Source organism: Lipophrys pholis, assembly GCF_963383615.2.
Source record: "Lipophrys pholis genome assembly, chromosome: 1".
Taxonomy (NCBI): domain Eukaryota; kingdom Metazoa; phylum Chordata; class Actinopteri; order Blenniiformes; family Blenniidae; genus Lipophrys; species Lipophrys pholis.
The window spans coordinates 19,553,421-19,569,708 of NC_137635.1; the positions used below are offsets into that span (position 1 = coordinate 19,553,421).

General features: G+C 38.9%; 1 protein-coding gene across 1 annotated transcript; it reads right to left on the reverse strand.

Annotated features, from left to right (window-relative positions):
• Positions 1-290: 290 nt before the first annotated feature.
• On the reverse strand, positions 291-6,274 carry LOC308122581 (alpha-N-acetylgalactosaminide alpha-2,6-sialyltransferase 1-like; the record flags this gene model as incomplete). Its single annotated transcript, XM_080484496.1, has 9 exons — positions 291-500; positions 1,079-1,178; positions 1,923-2,006; positions 2,139-2,242; positions 2,333-2,471; positions 3,404-3,566; positions 5,609-5,771; positions 5,918-6,140; positions 6,228-6,274. The coding sequence occupies 9 exons, from the start codon at positions 6,272-6,274 to the stop codon at positions 291-293; spliced, it is 1,233 nt and encodes a 410-aa protein (XP_080340622.1).
• Between the last annotated feature and the right edge of the window lie 10,014 nt (positions 6,275-16,288).

Below are 16,288 nucleotides of genomic sequence, written 5' to 3' on the forward strand. Positions count from 1 at the left end.
TAATTAATTAAATAATCTCTGTCTTCTTAAAACGTTAAAACGACTTCATACGTCACTGTTCTCTGTATCTGGTCTTCCCCACGGTCAAGCAGGAACAGCCATTTTAAGCTGTTCATGGAACAAACACTAATGTTGACGTTTCCAGACTTCCTCACACCACCTCTCATCTAATGAATAATTACTACTTTTTTTTTTTTGTTTTTTTCTTTCTCCAAACAAAGCTGAATTTCAATCTCGGCCAAATCCTTCTGACCCAGTCTCTTTACGGCACGGCTGCCGTTGGCGGCACGTCAGTGCTTCGGGGGTTTCTTATTCCCGGTTTTCGGCTCGTTTCGTTGATAAAGCTTGATTATTTTGCTGTCGTGAAAGTGCTTCCACAGTTCCTTCTCCATGAGGAAGTCGTGGCTCATACGGAAGAAGAATTCACTTTTTGTGTTCTTGTGAACGTAGTAGCTGGCGTACTTCTCATAGTTGTCTGTCATGAATCCATAAACACTGACCTGAAAAAGACAGAATAAAAAGGTTTAAAGAAAAGAAGCAGAATTGCGTGTAAAACTTCATGCTGTAGGTATTATTATTATCAATAATAATATATTAATATTATTATTAATAATAATATATTAATATTAATAATATATCCATTATGCAGAGTATACAAAAATCTGTTTATCTATGACATCAGATGATACTGATCAACTTCCAGAGTAAACTGTTGTAATTCTCTATAATCAGGACAGAAATGTTCAATTTGACAGTTAAAAAAGCCACAAGGCACCAGAATAGATACAAACTAAAACACTGTGCATCTTCGATACAGATTTAACAACCGATATAACAGAGATATGAGTGGAAATACCGTAGTTGCATTCACAAAATTGCATTTATTTTTTTCCTCCAGGTCTAATCAGGTACATTAAAAATCGACCATATGCTTCATCTGTGATCAACCAGCTGAGAGTGTGTTTCTTTAACAGATCTTTTAACATGGAAATCTTCACGTCTGATAACTTTAAAACTATTTAAATTTGGAAAAGAAAAGAAAAAACTAGGAAAATGGGCAAAGTCATCCAAATCTTACTTTGTGACAGGTTTGCAGAGCCAGGAAGAGAGTGAATGCCCCGTTAGTCGGCCTGTGTTTCCTCCAGAGAGTGCTGTTCAGTCTTGGTGAATTTAAAAACCTGTGAACAAAGAAAACTGTTGAATGAGATCCTGAAATAATATATTATTAAGCAGAACAGTTTTTCTGCTAGGTCAACCATTTCAATGTTAAATACTGTGTTTTTCTAACTATAAGTTCCACGTTTTTTAGTTGTTTGGTTGGTCGTGTTACCGCCAGGAGACACTAGATGTCACTGTATAACAACAGAACGCCGCTACAGTAAAAGAAAAAGCTACACGGCAGATCATTAACCAAAAATATATAAGATAAGCAGCAGAAAGAGCTTGAAACATCTGCTTAACTAAGAAGGTTAAATGTGAAGTAATCAGTTGTTTGAGGGTTTTTTTTTATTCATTTGCATATTTTGACAGATGTGAGTTATAATCTGGAAAATAAGAGATGAGTAAGTCTTAATTTATAGTCTGCAACTGTCATATGTTACAGTTATGGATTTGCTCTCAAGCTAATTTTATCGTCTATATTAGAGTACAATAAAATCAGTTTGAATAATATGATTTTTAACGACATGATTAATAGTGTTACCAACTACTTATTGTGTTACACATGATTGATTTTATTTTTTTATTATTCATTTGTTTTAAGAAATGATTTGGGCTGCTTGCCCCTGTAAGCTCTCAGTTTTGGTTCCCAAAGACACAACACAAATGTATTCATGAACACAAAATGCATATAACTGTTCTAGGAACATTATCGCATTTAATATATATTTAAATCTGTAATGTGGATTTGACGTGAGACTCACCTGTTACGCAGATATCGGAGGAAGTCCTGGTGCAGCACATAGAAACGTTTCTCGTTGTACTGCCCTGAATAGTAAATCCTTGGGCTGGAAGGTTGAAAGAAAGAAATTAAAAAACGGGTGAGTTTGAGGCAAAATGGGGTGAGAAAATCACGTCAATGTGCACAGAACACACGTAGATGATAACTCAACAATCAATTATGCAGAGTTGCTACTCACTCTCTGTTACGATACGGTCCAGCAGAGATTTGTTGTCCTTTGAAGAGACCCTCAAGCCACTGAAAATCCTTCTTCCCTTCGGGCATCATCACATACTTTATACCCTGTCAAGAAGTTGCAGGTCAGACGTTACGGTCACTGCGTGCGGTGAGGGGGAACAGTACTGGACAATGGTGAGTTTTAAGTGTCGGTACCTCGTCGTGAGGGGCGGATTTGTATCCATATTTCTTGAGCAAGAGAAGCGATTTGGTGATGGAGTGTGCCGAGTGAACGTAGACGGACGTTCTGCGTCCGACGTCCTCTTCGAAGCCTTTGATTATCGCACCGTTCATCCTGTTACACAAACAGGTCAAAGTGGGTCGTTAACACGTGATACAAGCAGCACCATCAGAACCTCAATTTAAGATGCATCTTGACAAAAAGCAAGTCTTATTGTTCTTTTCCACCAGAGGTCATTGACAAACACTCGGTAAACAGTCATCTGTAATCCTGAGGCCTTTTAATCTTATTATCGGCAGGTCATGAAGAGCTTAAGAACAACTTTAAGGGGTCGGGTGTGACTCTATCAAACACTGGCTGTGTGTACACTGTCACTTCTTGGTCAATATTCCTTTTTTTATCTACTTTATTCAGAATATCTGCTTTAGATTAAGACTGAATGAAGTTATGAGATTGATGTGCGCGTTCTTCTGCAACCAGAATGGAATCCAATTCAATCAGCAGATCAGTAAACACAATCGAACAGAGTCGATCCAATCAATTCAATTCAATTCAATTCAACTTTATTTATATTGAACCAAATGCAACACAGTCATTTCTAGATGCTTTTAACAGAGAGAAACCCAACAAATCCACATAATGTGGAATCGGCATTTAATCAGATTACTTTTGGTCCATGTAGATGCAACTACCTTTATATCACGCTGACATGTGGGACGCTTGTGTTTCTTACAGAAAAAGCAATGCTATTTTGGGTTTGAAGCCAACTTTAGGTTTGCACGTATTTTCAATCGAAATTTTTTTATTTTTTATACTTTTTACCTGAGTGATTTTTATCGGTGGAAGTTATTCAACTTGTTAAAAATGACAACTGAAGCTGGAACTTTTAGTCCTTCCACAAACATCTTGCTCGCGGTGACATGAGGTAAATTCAAGAAAACCGACACTAACGCTCAGTATTTCAAGTATTTACTGTTGATTTTAAAGCCTCAGCAGAAGGTCCCGACCCTCTAACCCCACCAAACACAGCGGCCCACTTCTCTCACCGAAAAACGTAGTCGTGGGCATCGATCTCAGCACCCTTTTTTGAGCCGTAGAGGATTCCTCCGGTTCCCACCACAGCGCAGCGTACGCAGCCGTCACCGCCTGGTTTTGGGAGCAACATGGGCCCTCTCGGCTTTGGGATCACTTTCAGTGCAGGCATCACTTCTGCAAAGACAAGAGGACATTCAGAATCATTTCTTCCCGATGGCTTCTTGGTTTAGTTATTGGCTCGAGTTCGAGAACGTTTCTAGAACACATTTGATTTTATCCACATGCTTTTCAATCTAAACCTTACGGTTTCATGAAATGTTCTCAATATTTACATCCACAGGGTCACTGTGTAGGAGTCTATTTCGTTGATTTGGTTTTTTTTTTCAGTGCATACATCAAAGTCCACCATACAATACAAACTCTGTGTTTCATGCAGTTCTGAAGGCTTCATCAATTTGATATTTAGAGTTTTGCTTGGCACAAGAATCAAGATTAGATTATGCTTCTTTGTTATTTTCGAAAAAGCAAAAGGATAAGTTTATTCAGGGACTCTCCTCTCTATTGTGGTTAAAAGTTGAAGCTGTGAGATCTTGCGGAATCCGATGCGTTTGTCTGTATATTTATCTGAGAAGAACATTTAGATTGAAAACCGGAGAGTTTAAAGGTTTACGTATTTTTACTCATTAGTCCAAACACCAAGGACATACGGGACCCGTTTTGTGACCTACATTCTGCAGTGTAACTTGCACAACATGCACAAAACTGCATTTTGTGTTACTACAACTCAGCAACAGCTTGGAAAACATGTTAAAAGTTCCTCTTTAAAAGTTTTAGTAATGTGGCTTGATGCAGTGTCTTGTTGAAAGAGGCCATGTGGGAATACACCTGGTATGAAGGGGGGTGCACCTGATATCAAAATCTCAATTTGTTGGAAAATAAATGCAATTTGTTGACTTAATGTCATCATGGTGGTCACAATGTTACAGCTGATCAATGTTCAATGAGACAAATTTAAAGGAGCAACTCTTGAGAATAAATAGCATAAGCCAGAAGATTATTACTGTGCTATGTTCAATATAGGAGGTACCAAGAGCAGCAAAAAAAAAAAAAAGAATCTCATTCAACATGAATAAAATAATTTTTAACTGTTTGCAGGAACTACTCAAAAAGGAAGGCACGTCACCGAGCTGGGAGGGTTAGACGAAAAACCACAGCTGACTACTCCAGCTTTACCTGTTTGGGCTGACTTACAAGGACTCAATAAAAATGTCGAATGTGTTTTGGGGTTTTTTTATGTAAGGAATTGTTGACTTAAGAATGTGTAAAAGTTGGAATTGTTGTTGTTTTTGTCACTTCATTCACTGTCACATTCCGGTAGGTTTACATGTACAGCTGCGTGTTCCTCCAGGGGAGTCTTTTCAGTCTAAAAGTTTGTCATATCTACGTTGCTTATAAAACAATATTGTCCCTGTGGTGTAGACAAGATGTTGGAAGATCAATTAAGAAATACACAAATTGATGTGCTTTCCAGGGTGAAAAGAACCATGTAACCACTAAATAAACCCTCATTCGAAAAGGATTTTTCTTTGTAAGTTTAGATTTCTGATCAGAAGTACTGTTTTTTTTTTATTTATTTGGTGGTTAACACTTTTCACAAGCAGAATAAAGTAATAATGCAAAGCATGGTAGAAGGTAGAAGACACAGTAATGGCTACTGCAGCCAGGTTAAGATCTTCAGCCTCTATCGGGAGCAGCTTGGGGTTCAGGGTCTTTCCCACGGACACTTTGACAAAACTACTGGATGAGATGTGAGAGCACCAGCTCATCCTCCAATCATGACAGTAAAGGCTAAAAATGTCCCAGAATAGAGGGCAGGCTCCAGTAATTACTAGTTTCCTTGTCAATACCGTCGTGACAATGACAGGTTTGCTTGCTAAATCTGAGAAATCAAGGCTGTGGAAAAGTTGTGTCACGTGTCAACGCATCCATCCATCCATCCATCCATCCATCCATCCATCCATCCATCCATCCAGCTTCTAGACTGCTTATTTCCTGTTGAGGGTCTCTGGGTGGGAGCAGGCCTCCCAATCACACTTGTGTTTGAGTCAATATCCATAAAGGAATTGAATGAATGTCCATCATTGCCAGTTTTATATTTATTTCTCTCTTTTTTTCGTTGTTTTGTTTTGTTATCTCAGACACTAATATTGACCTACCGTTGTACTTGAACCCCATGAAGCCATAGGGATTGTTGAAATGTGAGAGTCGGTTCCACTCGCTCATGTTGATGTTGTCTTTGTGCGAGAACAAGCGAATGTTGGGTAGGAAAGCCTTCGTGAAGTTCTCGTCCTTTGACTTTCGCAGAGAGGTGGCGCATGTCTGGGAAAACAACGAAATGTCACAGTGTGAGACGAGATGGTTTGGAGAACTGAGGAGCAAGCATGTTGTTACAGATTAAAGTACAGACAAGTGGATTGATCACAACCAGAACAAATGAATGCTGCGGCACAACTGTGCCTGCTTACATCCGGTAGGGGGTCGGCATCCTCATTATAAATATCCTCAAAATCCCACAAGGGAAGAGTCTTGAAGCCTTTCTTGGACAGGAGAGGTATAGGAGTCTTATCTTCATCGTTCGGCTTCCTCGTCACACCTGATGGGTTCTTGTCTTCTTCCCTCTCCCACCATGTAATGCTGCTTTTATGCAATCGATTCTCTTCCGTTAGGGTCCTTAAAAATGCCGTCCTGCTGAAGCAGAACAACCAATGTAACACCAAACAATCTCGCCCTCCCCTCGCCGTCTCTCGAGACAAAAAGCACAGAAGCAGAACTCACCTGATGACGTTTGATGACAAATGTTCCCATGATATGACGCAGAGCATCGTGCTGACTGAAACCACAGTGAGCAGAGAGAAAATCTTTGAGATCTGGGTAACCATAACTGAGAAGTGGAGGATTTTGCTGCTCTTGTAAACACAAACGGGTGTTTGCTTCCACTCCTGAAATGTGCTCTCGCAGGGGGAAAGCTCCTCAACTTAAATGGAGAGGTGTGGCTACTGCAAAGCTATGCAGAGGTAAAGAATGAAAAGCATTTATCCACACAGGCCTCCTGACTATAATACGCTTTATTGTCCATTGAAAAGAGAAGTTATGCAGGAGCAACTGATCCAAAGTCAAAATGTTTTTTTATTCATTCACACATTAAATTTACTTGTTAAAATAAAATGTCAATGATGGATAAAGATCATTGGGAATATTTCCCTCTTTTTCAGAGCATCACTGTGTCTATTTGTAATTGTCTCTCTTATAAATGTTTTAATAAATCAATACAGCAATGTGGAATTAAATGATCACCCTCTTAAGTCATTCATGACAAACATGTCCTCCTCCTAGTCCTGAAAATAGTACAAATGTATATTTTTCTGCTGTTTTAGGTTAAATTTTGGGATCTAATTCCAGATCGAAACGATCAAATATTGAATAATTATCCAAATTTTAATCCTTCACATATCAGTTTGATGCAGATTTTATGTTATTTTCTGTATAACAAACATTATTATTGTATTATAATTCAGATTTTTTTAAGTCCCATTAAAATCATCTTACTGTCAATACAAAATAAAAAAAAGAGTTTTATTGGCAGTAAGTCAATACATAATTACAGCTATCATATATAATACAAGCTCCTCTTGTAAAGCCACAAAAGCCTGTTCAGGAATGCTATTACAGCAGTAATATGTTGCTTTGTGATACATTTTTGAATTTGGATGTTGGTTGTGTTTGACAGCATTAAGAAAGTGCGTGAAATAAATCTTTATTGATAATGTGGTTAAATAAAAAAAAAATTCTCAGTCATTTCACATTTTTGACAATTCTCAAATAAAGTTCAACATTCATTCAGATCAAGAAAGTTAATCCGACATTTTTCTCTTGAGGTATTTAAAGACAAAACACCCTTAAATCACAGTAACCTCTTTTTGAGCCGTAATAAAATAACAGTAATAATCAAAGCAGCTTTGCTCTATTGTATTTGGCCCTGAGGGGCCCCCGGGGCACAACGTGGTAACATGTTTTACATTGTTATCAGTATTTCAGACTTTTTTCAAGCTAATGCCTTCCAGACTTTATACATACAGGGAGCATGAGTGCTTTGTAAAAGGTTCCCCCACTGTTTTTACTAAAGCTGAGACATTTATCTACAGAGATCCACAAGAAACATGATTTAAGTTTGAGAAATTAGAAATCACGTGTTGCCCTTTAAAATCTGCTTCAGGATGCTTCTTTCTCTCAGGTGGGAAAAGGACAACACTGAGCACGCTCACAAACAAAAGATCTTCATCTGGAGAGCTCAGGTTGTAAATCAGGAGTGGAGGCTTTACTGTTCTCTATCTTAATGTGCAATATTAATATAGCATATTTAAAGGTGCAGGAGCTTTTCATTTCTATTGTTCCACCACTACTACGACAAAAGAAAAAGAGCAAAGGGAAACACAGGACAAAATAATGTGGCAACTTTTCCACCGAATAAACTGAATGAGCCTGTGAATGAGCTGCATTCGTTTTATATTGTTTGAACGGAGGGAAATATAGGAAAGACATTTAGAGTCTTAAGTTGAAGGTTATAAGTTACAGTTTTTCTGATCCCGATCTACGACAAAGATGGATGGATGATTAAAGTCTGTATGTGTATTTATATGTTATGTATATCAAAACAATTCATTTTAAGATGATAAGAACAGAAATTGGTGTCAGTCGTTTCACGTAAACAGTTACTGGTGTGAGGAATAAACAGATTCCGTCTCCATGGAGACATAACTACCCAGCTTTGAGAATTAGAAGACAGGTAAGCATGTGAAATATGTACAGCAGTATACACTTTTCACCGGAATTGAGAAACATTGCCCAAAGGGAAAGACGGTGGGTGTTGTTTTTTAGCATCACAAAAGGAGCTCTGACAGCAAATGTACCAGAAATATGCAAATTACAGGAAGTGATTGCAAAACTTGACATATTATTGCCTACACTTTTGTTCAATCCTTGCAAAATCTGTGGAAGAGTGGAAAAAGTTGGAGAAAATGACAAAAGTTAAATTTTTCAAAACTTATTTTTCATCCAAAAACAATACAAGGACAAGATGAGATGACTTGCGTAAACACATGTTGGAATTTCAGATGTAAAAATGTGAGGTATTTTACAGTAGATCGGGGGTGTCAAACAGGCCTGCACGACATTTTCACTGTGTTTTGCATCAGAAGGCAGCATTGAAATCGGCTTCATGTCGAGATTGAGTAAATTTCGATATTAATTATTAGTTTTCAATTTGCAAAAGTGTATACCTTTTTATACTCAGAAAAATTACAATTTAAAGGTTATTGTGGCACTAATTTACCAATCAGTTAAGATGAGATTGGGTTGTATGTGAGCCCTGACCTAAAATGTTTTTGGTTTTTTTGACAGCTTGGGCATGACAAGACATAAAACAAATTATATATTAGACTAGAGTGTGCGTAGGCATGCTAGGCCCGCTTAGGAAATCCTATAGTGGGATTTTATTGTGTTTCGAAAACTATTGCGATTTCATTGTGTGTATGGAGGCATATGCATAATGACAATGAACGGATTCTGACTCTGAGAAGACCGTGTGGGTCCAATATATTTTAAATGTGGGACCCAGACTTTATGGAAACCATTCACAGTGGAACTAAAAATGTTGTTGACATCCCTACAGCCCTCTAAAGCCGCCACAAGTATTTAACACAAGGAACAGGTTGTTTCCTTGCCTGAGGTCACTTCACTTTGTGGACAGGTGGAGATGAGACTCGAAATAGCAGCCTCTCCATTGTGAAGACAGCCTGCCCTACAGTGTGGGATTTTATGTTTGGGAACAATGTGTTCCATATTTGTCCAAACTGCTTTGAAAGTCAAAAAGACAACAAGATGTGTGTGACCCTCTTTCCTGCCACTGGTTGAACTGAGGCCCCGAGCAAAAAACACATTGCGGACATATTTCCAGATGTGAAATCCTTTCATTGGATGAAACACATTGAAGCTGTAAATAGTTGAATCTGTGTCTCAACGTCACGACCGTACTTCAGTCAACCTTTTCTCTTTAGTTCGTGCCCGGTTGTTTGGCGCAGCAGGCCCTGGGGGCAAGGGAGCCTCTTCTTGTCTATTTTAGTTCACAGCCCACTCAGATAAAAACGTCATCCCAATACCACACGCCACTTTGCTTCGAGTTACGTACATTTCTCTGTGCGCTGAATACTACACAGGTCATTAAAGAGGATTCCATTAGGCAAAACTGGATTTACTAGAAAACCTTTGTGTACGATGTAGAACTGACTCATAAAAGTACATTTTCCATCAGTTTAACCTTAGACATTAAATTTGCTCTCTATACACTGGGGATGACATAGCCTTCTCAGCGAGGTACTCAGATAACTATTTAATAAAAATAAATAGTATAAATCCTGTTTAACCACCCTGCTTGGTGGTTTGGGGGCCTGGATTGGAGCCTTTTGCAGGCTGGTTTTAGTCCACAGACTTATTATTAACAGTTAAAACTCCTTTGTGCACGACGGTCCCCTCGTCCGAGGTTCTACTCTACACACATTCTAGACGGCTTTGAGAAAGCTGTGCGTTATTTTTTCAGACGTCTTTTTCAAAAATTGAGCGGCTCGCTGCCTCATACTATGCATGTTCCCAATAGACGCACACCCACGGGGCTTGCACTCGCACACTGCGCTTCTATTGGGAATTATGCAGTACATTATTTCCACACCTGTGTGCTAAAAACGCTCCACAATGTGATGGTTTGTGCTGTCAGTCCCTGAATAATCAGAGCGGCATCACATGTGTGTACCAAAGGTACATACAAACAGTCTGTTGATTCTGCAATAAAAGAAGAAAAACACATTCATTCATGCATGTTCTTCAACATGTTGGAAGTTCAACACGACCACCATCTTGGATGAGGAGTCCCTTCACTTCCAGTGCAATCACTTGGATGGCTTTACAGTTTTTATTAAAAACAAACATTATACATTGAATGAATTGTCAACACACTGAATGAAGTGAAGAGCTCAACCTTTGGGAATAGAACAACTTTCATCAGGTTGACAATGTAGTTGTTTTTAGAGCAAAAGAAGAAAGATTAGACAGTTGCGCTCATCTTCATTCAGTGAACTGATCCTGAAAAGCCTCATTGAAACGTTTGCTCGCTAAATGAATCTTGCGATAATTTAAAGGCTGACACCTTTACACATTTATATTCAGTAAACTGAACCCTTTGTAAGTTTTCATCTTTCTTGACCACCTCTCCTGTATTTGTCTCGGGGTTTATGTATGTTAATGTGAAGCATTTTAAAATGCCTCCATGCTGAAATATATGGTCCAAATCAAGTTGCACGGAAAATAAATGAATCATCAAATAAATAAATAACTTATAAAACACCTTTTGGATCTTTTTCAAGTCACTCAAAGAATACACAAAGTTTTGAAGTGATTACCTAACTGGGCTATTTGCATTTTTTCTTCCTGCATTGCCAAATCGTGATCAAAGTGACTCTGCACACACTCAGTGAAGAATGCAGCACAGTGAAGAAAATGATTTCATGAAAATGTGAAAAGGCAAAAGAAGAGCATGGTGGGAAAAAAGTCGGTCAACCAGCGGATCCGCCTCTTCAAAGAACAAAAGGAAACTGGAACACCTGATGTAACAAAAATTATTAAAAACTTGTTCTCATATGAAGCAGATAGTGAAACGACACAGACGAAGGATGTCGCTTGTGAAGGTCTTTCAAGGAGGGAGAGATGATCAGCGAGGTAGAAAATATGAAAAGTTCAAGATTGTAACAGCTACAAAGAGAAGTACAAGTCCAAAACTAGAACAAGACATGAAAGGAATGTCCTAAAAAATTAAGCATTTCAGCATTTTTGACTGATGACCACTTTGACCTTGAGCTTGTACAAGACCGGTGAGGAGGTCACAGATGATTCAAGGTGTCTCCTGTTGTCACTGTAGAAGTCTTAATATCGCTCTCCGTCTCTGAAACATGCAAATATGTTCACTATAGAACTGCATTCTTCTCAGAAAAGGCAAGGCAGCTTCATTTGAATAGCACATTTCAGCAACAATGCAACTCGGTGTGCTTTACATTCACATACATGTACGGCTTGATAAAAACAAGAGAAGAGAAAACTATACAAGAGTTAAAGATACAATGCCACATAAAATCAATGATGTCTTTACCAGCAGCAAACAGTTATTCACTCTGGCTTTCAATGAACTTAGAGTCGGAGCAGTCCTGCAGTTTTCAGATAGTTTGTTCCAAATATTTGGTGCATAAAAAGTAAACTCAGCTTCTTCATGCCTGTTTTTGACTCTGGGAACAGAAAGCATGTTTGTTCCACACAACCTGACAGGTCTGGATGGCTCGTAACAGAACAGACGATCTGAGATGTATTTGGGGCCTAAACCATTCAGAGATTTGTGGGCCAGCAGTAAAAATGTTGAAATCTATTCTTTGTAGGACAAGAGGCCCGTGCAAAGACGCGAGAACTGGACTAATGTAGTCCACCCTGTTGGTGTTTGTCACGTCTGGAGGAGCAGCATTCTGAATCAGCTGTCTGATAGATTTCTTTTTAGGAAGACCAGTGAAGATAACAGTAGTTACAGCAGTCAAGTTGCAGAGGAATGCATGAAATAACTTCTCTAAATCCCTTAAAGCTCACTATATTCTCTGGATGATGACAAGCTCTCTTTGTGATTGTTTCAATATGACTGGTCAGACACTGTCACTGGTTTTAGTTTTTTTTATCTCAGCGATTAGAGAAGAGCGCAAACTATTAATCTATCCACTTTAGTTCCAAATGCTACGACTTCACCTTTGTCTTTGCTGAGCTGAACAAAGTTTTGGCACCTCCACAGGTTGACACGCTCAATACACTCAGGCAGTATTTTCATTGGACCATAGGCTCCTGATGAGAAAGTGATATAAATTCGAGTGTCATCTGCATAGCTATGATAGCACATTTTTTGTCTAAAATCCTGGCCAGTGGCAGCATATGGATGTTCAGTAGAAGTGGCCCCAGGATAGAACCTTGAGGAACTCCACGTGTAATTTTGTTGTGCTTTATGACTTGAAACGACCAGTTGTCGCGCAGAAGTTCACATCCTCCAGATAGGATTTATACCAGCCTAGTGTTATGACGGAGAAGATGACAGTTCACCTGATGTTTTGGATTTGTTCAGTAAAATCGGCCGATCAACACAGTAAAACAAAACACATGCATTCCCGGTGTTTTTACTGATGAAAGCAATGAGGTGGGAAGCCCTTGCCTTACTTAACTCATGAGTTATATAGACATTCATTAATACAGATCTGTGTGAGTTTAGCTCAAGAACAACAAAATATATATAATATCTCATCTCAGGATGTTCAAAAAGGTACTTTTGCTACTCAAAAGACTCAAAAAGCAGTATTCTACCCAACACTTAGAGCGATGAGACACATAAACCCTGTTTAACAGGTATGATCAAAGGATCAGAGAGGTCAAAAGTAAGAGGTAACAGCCTGCCAGTCTTGACAGGTAAGCGATTACGTTAGTAGTCATTTAGCTGTATTGTACAGTGCACTTTTGCATTTTTCCATTCAATGCACATGTGCATTTTATAACGCTTGCTTCCCACGACTCCACAGATTCAATTTATTTTTCCTCTCTGCATTTCCACAGTACATCTGTTGTCATGGCTGCACATTGAACATTATATAATAATACAAATGTCTAATAATAATATAAGTTATCAAAATCAACTTTCTTCTTTAGTTTTATCTGGATTTAGGTGCTAAAGTGTTATGAGACTTGTATGCATCACATATGGAGACTTCATGACAAGTAATCCAGCTAATTTAAATACAGTTTTTACAAATATGTCAGTCTATCTATCTTTAAAAAAAAAGGCCAGTTTTTCAGTTTTCCCTCGCCTGTAGTTCCTGAGTGATGGTGGAAAGGTTTTTGTTGGAGTTGGCCGCAGAGCAGTCGTCTTGTTGTGTTACACTGACACCTTGTGGCAGATCCAGTTAAAGCAGTGGATTCAAACCTGGGAAGGGGAACCCCATCTGGTGGGCAGCGTCTATCACAAGGAGTCTGCTCCGAGATTATCAGATTAGATTTTGATAGCGAAGAAAACCACAATAAGAGATTTTCTGACTTCTCGAACAGAGATTACAAATTACCTCCTTCCTTCCTGGCTGTATTGGAGACGGGGCCCACAGCTTTTCTTGACCCAGTGCGAGGCCTCCCGGGGACAAAAGTTGGAAATCTAAATAAGCACAAGTTCCCGAGAACTTAATGACACAATATGTAATCAAAGCAATGGAAGGTTTCAAGCACGTGCACCCTGTTTATTGACACAGTCCCAAATATGGTCAAAAATAATTAAAGGGTATAGTTTTGGGGTTGGTTTTTTGTTGGTTTTTTTTGTTCCAGCAAAATTGATCACAGTAGACCACTCAAGACACAAACATCTATTCCTTGAGCAAAAAGAAAATGATTTTATTCAGGAATCCAAACCTTCATAGTAAAAATTGCCTTTGTTGATTTAACACCTACCATATTGTTCACTTTAACATCACAAAAGTGTCTATGTGTGTCCACACGAGCTGGTGTTAAAGTCACATTTCCTCAAGTGTTAAAAGACTGACCTCCATTTTCTGTTGACTTGACACGCGTTATTGTTGATATTCAATGCTACTTGGTGTGACATTAACATTACACTGGTGTTAAAAGGCAATGTTGAAAATAACACTGGCAGAGTGTCATCCTGACAAGATATGGTGTTGGAAAAGTTAAGAACGGACTCCAATGGGTATTAATGCCAACCCAGGTGGTAATTGAACCCATGATTTTCTCATTGTGACAAGACCACTCACCACTGCTCCACCATGGAGCTCTGTCTACTGGCAATAAAGAACTATTCTATTCTATCTCTCTCTCTCTCTCTCTCTCTCTCTCTCTCTCTCTCTCTCTCTCTCTCTCTCCATAAGAAAACATCCTGCAGGTGTGGTTGCAGTATGTGGACACAACCTTTGATGGCTGTATTTATATAAGGCTAGGCTGATCCACACTGACAAATGGAGAATATTGCACTTTCATCAACCTGCCACAAAATGTTCCGACAAAGTGTGAAGTTTCACCTTTTTGTTATTTTTCTTATAATAAGCTTCCATGTTTAGCAGCTTGAATTGAACCGGTATTTCATAAGTGGATATTTTGCCCATTTCAAATAAACATGATGCAAAAGATTCAACTTCAAATGATTTTGAGTAAACTGGTGGATGACGTGAAGGCTTTAAAGGAGACATATCATGCTTTTAAATCCTTCCTTTTTACATATAAATCATACAGTTGTGGTCTATACAACGCGAAACTGCAATGCTTGGGTCTGAATTCCTCATTATTAGAGCTCCACAGGCCCCTTTTCAACCCCTTTTCTGATGCGCTTCTGAGAGCAACTCGTTTTGGGGCGGTCTCTTCAAATGCAAATGAGACACTTCATACCCCGCCTCCTCTCCAGGTTGCAGAGGTGACACTCGGTTCAACGTCACCCTGTTCGGCCATCTTTGTAGTTTGATAGAACAGATACAATTATCTAGCGGCGCAGAAACTTTATATTCACACATTATTTACAAAATGTCAACAAGGGAAGATTTGTCCATCCAGCCATACATGTTGGAGCCAGAGTCGGACCCGGCGGAGCGAGATGAAAATGACGATGATGCACCTACAGAACAACGTCTTCATATGGATGTAACGCAATGGTGTGTTACTATATTTACACTAACTTCTCCATCCATGCCCACTACTACAATACTGCCTGTATTACAACGACTATTTAACACAGAAGTTACATTATAATCTAAAACGAGCACACAGCGCTAACATATGAAGACGGTGCAACTGCTAATGCTAACAAAACAATGACAGGGACGTCTTATCATCACACTTTTTAGCGTTATATACAGCTTACCGAAGTGCTCTGTTCGTCGTCTCCATAGATAGAAGGAACTGACCGCTCAATCAGACCAAGTCTTTCGGCAAATCCTTCTTTATACTGGCGGAGGTTGCTGAAGCAGTTGTCCTTAAAGTGATTCGCGCACACAAAAATGACCTTACCCACAGATGTGGGTACATTTCTGTGAAAAATAAAACTCAACCAGGCACTTCGAAAAGGTTCTGATGCTGGGAGACGGTGTAACGAAACTTGTGGGTGACTACATCCAACAACCGAACATTTCGACTTATCCTCTCGTAACTTCGGTTGGACTACAAAATCGCAGCGAGAAACAAAAATGGCGGATTGCTCGAAATGTCGATGTCCTAATTTGGCAGTTCCGCTGAGAATACTGTGACGTCATTGTTCAAAAAACGTAATAGAGAATAGAAAAATCGAAACCGATCGCAAAATATGACCAAAACAGAATATAAAGATATCAACGGAGCACCTGAAGAGACTACTTTGAACTTTTCTGTACTTCTAAACACTCTAAATATACAACAAAATGCATTTAAGGGCTAAAAAAGTGGATTTAGCATGATATGTCCCCTTTAACACGAGTCTGGTGAGTATAGAGTGTATTGAACGCACGCCATCCGATGGAAGATATTATTATCTGTAAAACATTGGATTTGTTTCGTGCAGTGTTTCATCCATCCAGCTATTCTTTTTTAGTTTAACTCAGGACTGGTAGATGCCGGAGCTGATCCCAGCCGACAGGTGACTGGTAAATCACAGGACAAACAGAAAAAGACCTTTTTGTTTTTAAAGTCACTAATTAGTCTCAAACATGTGTTTTTGGACTGTAGCAAGAAAATTAAAGTATCACAACTTCATG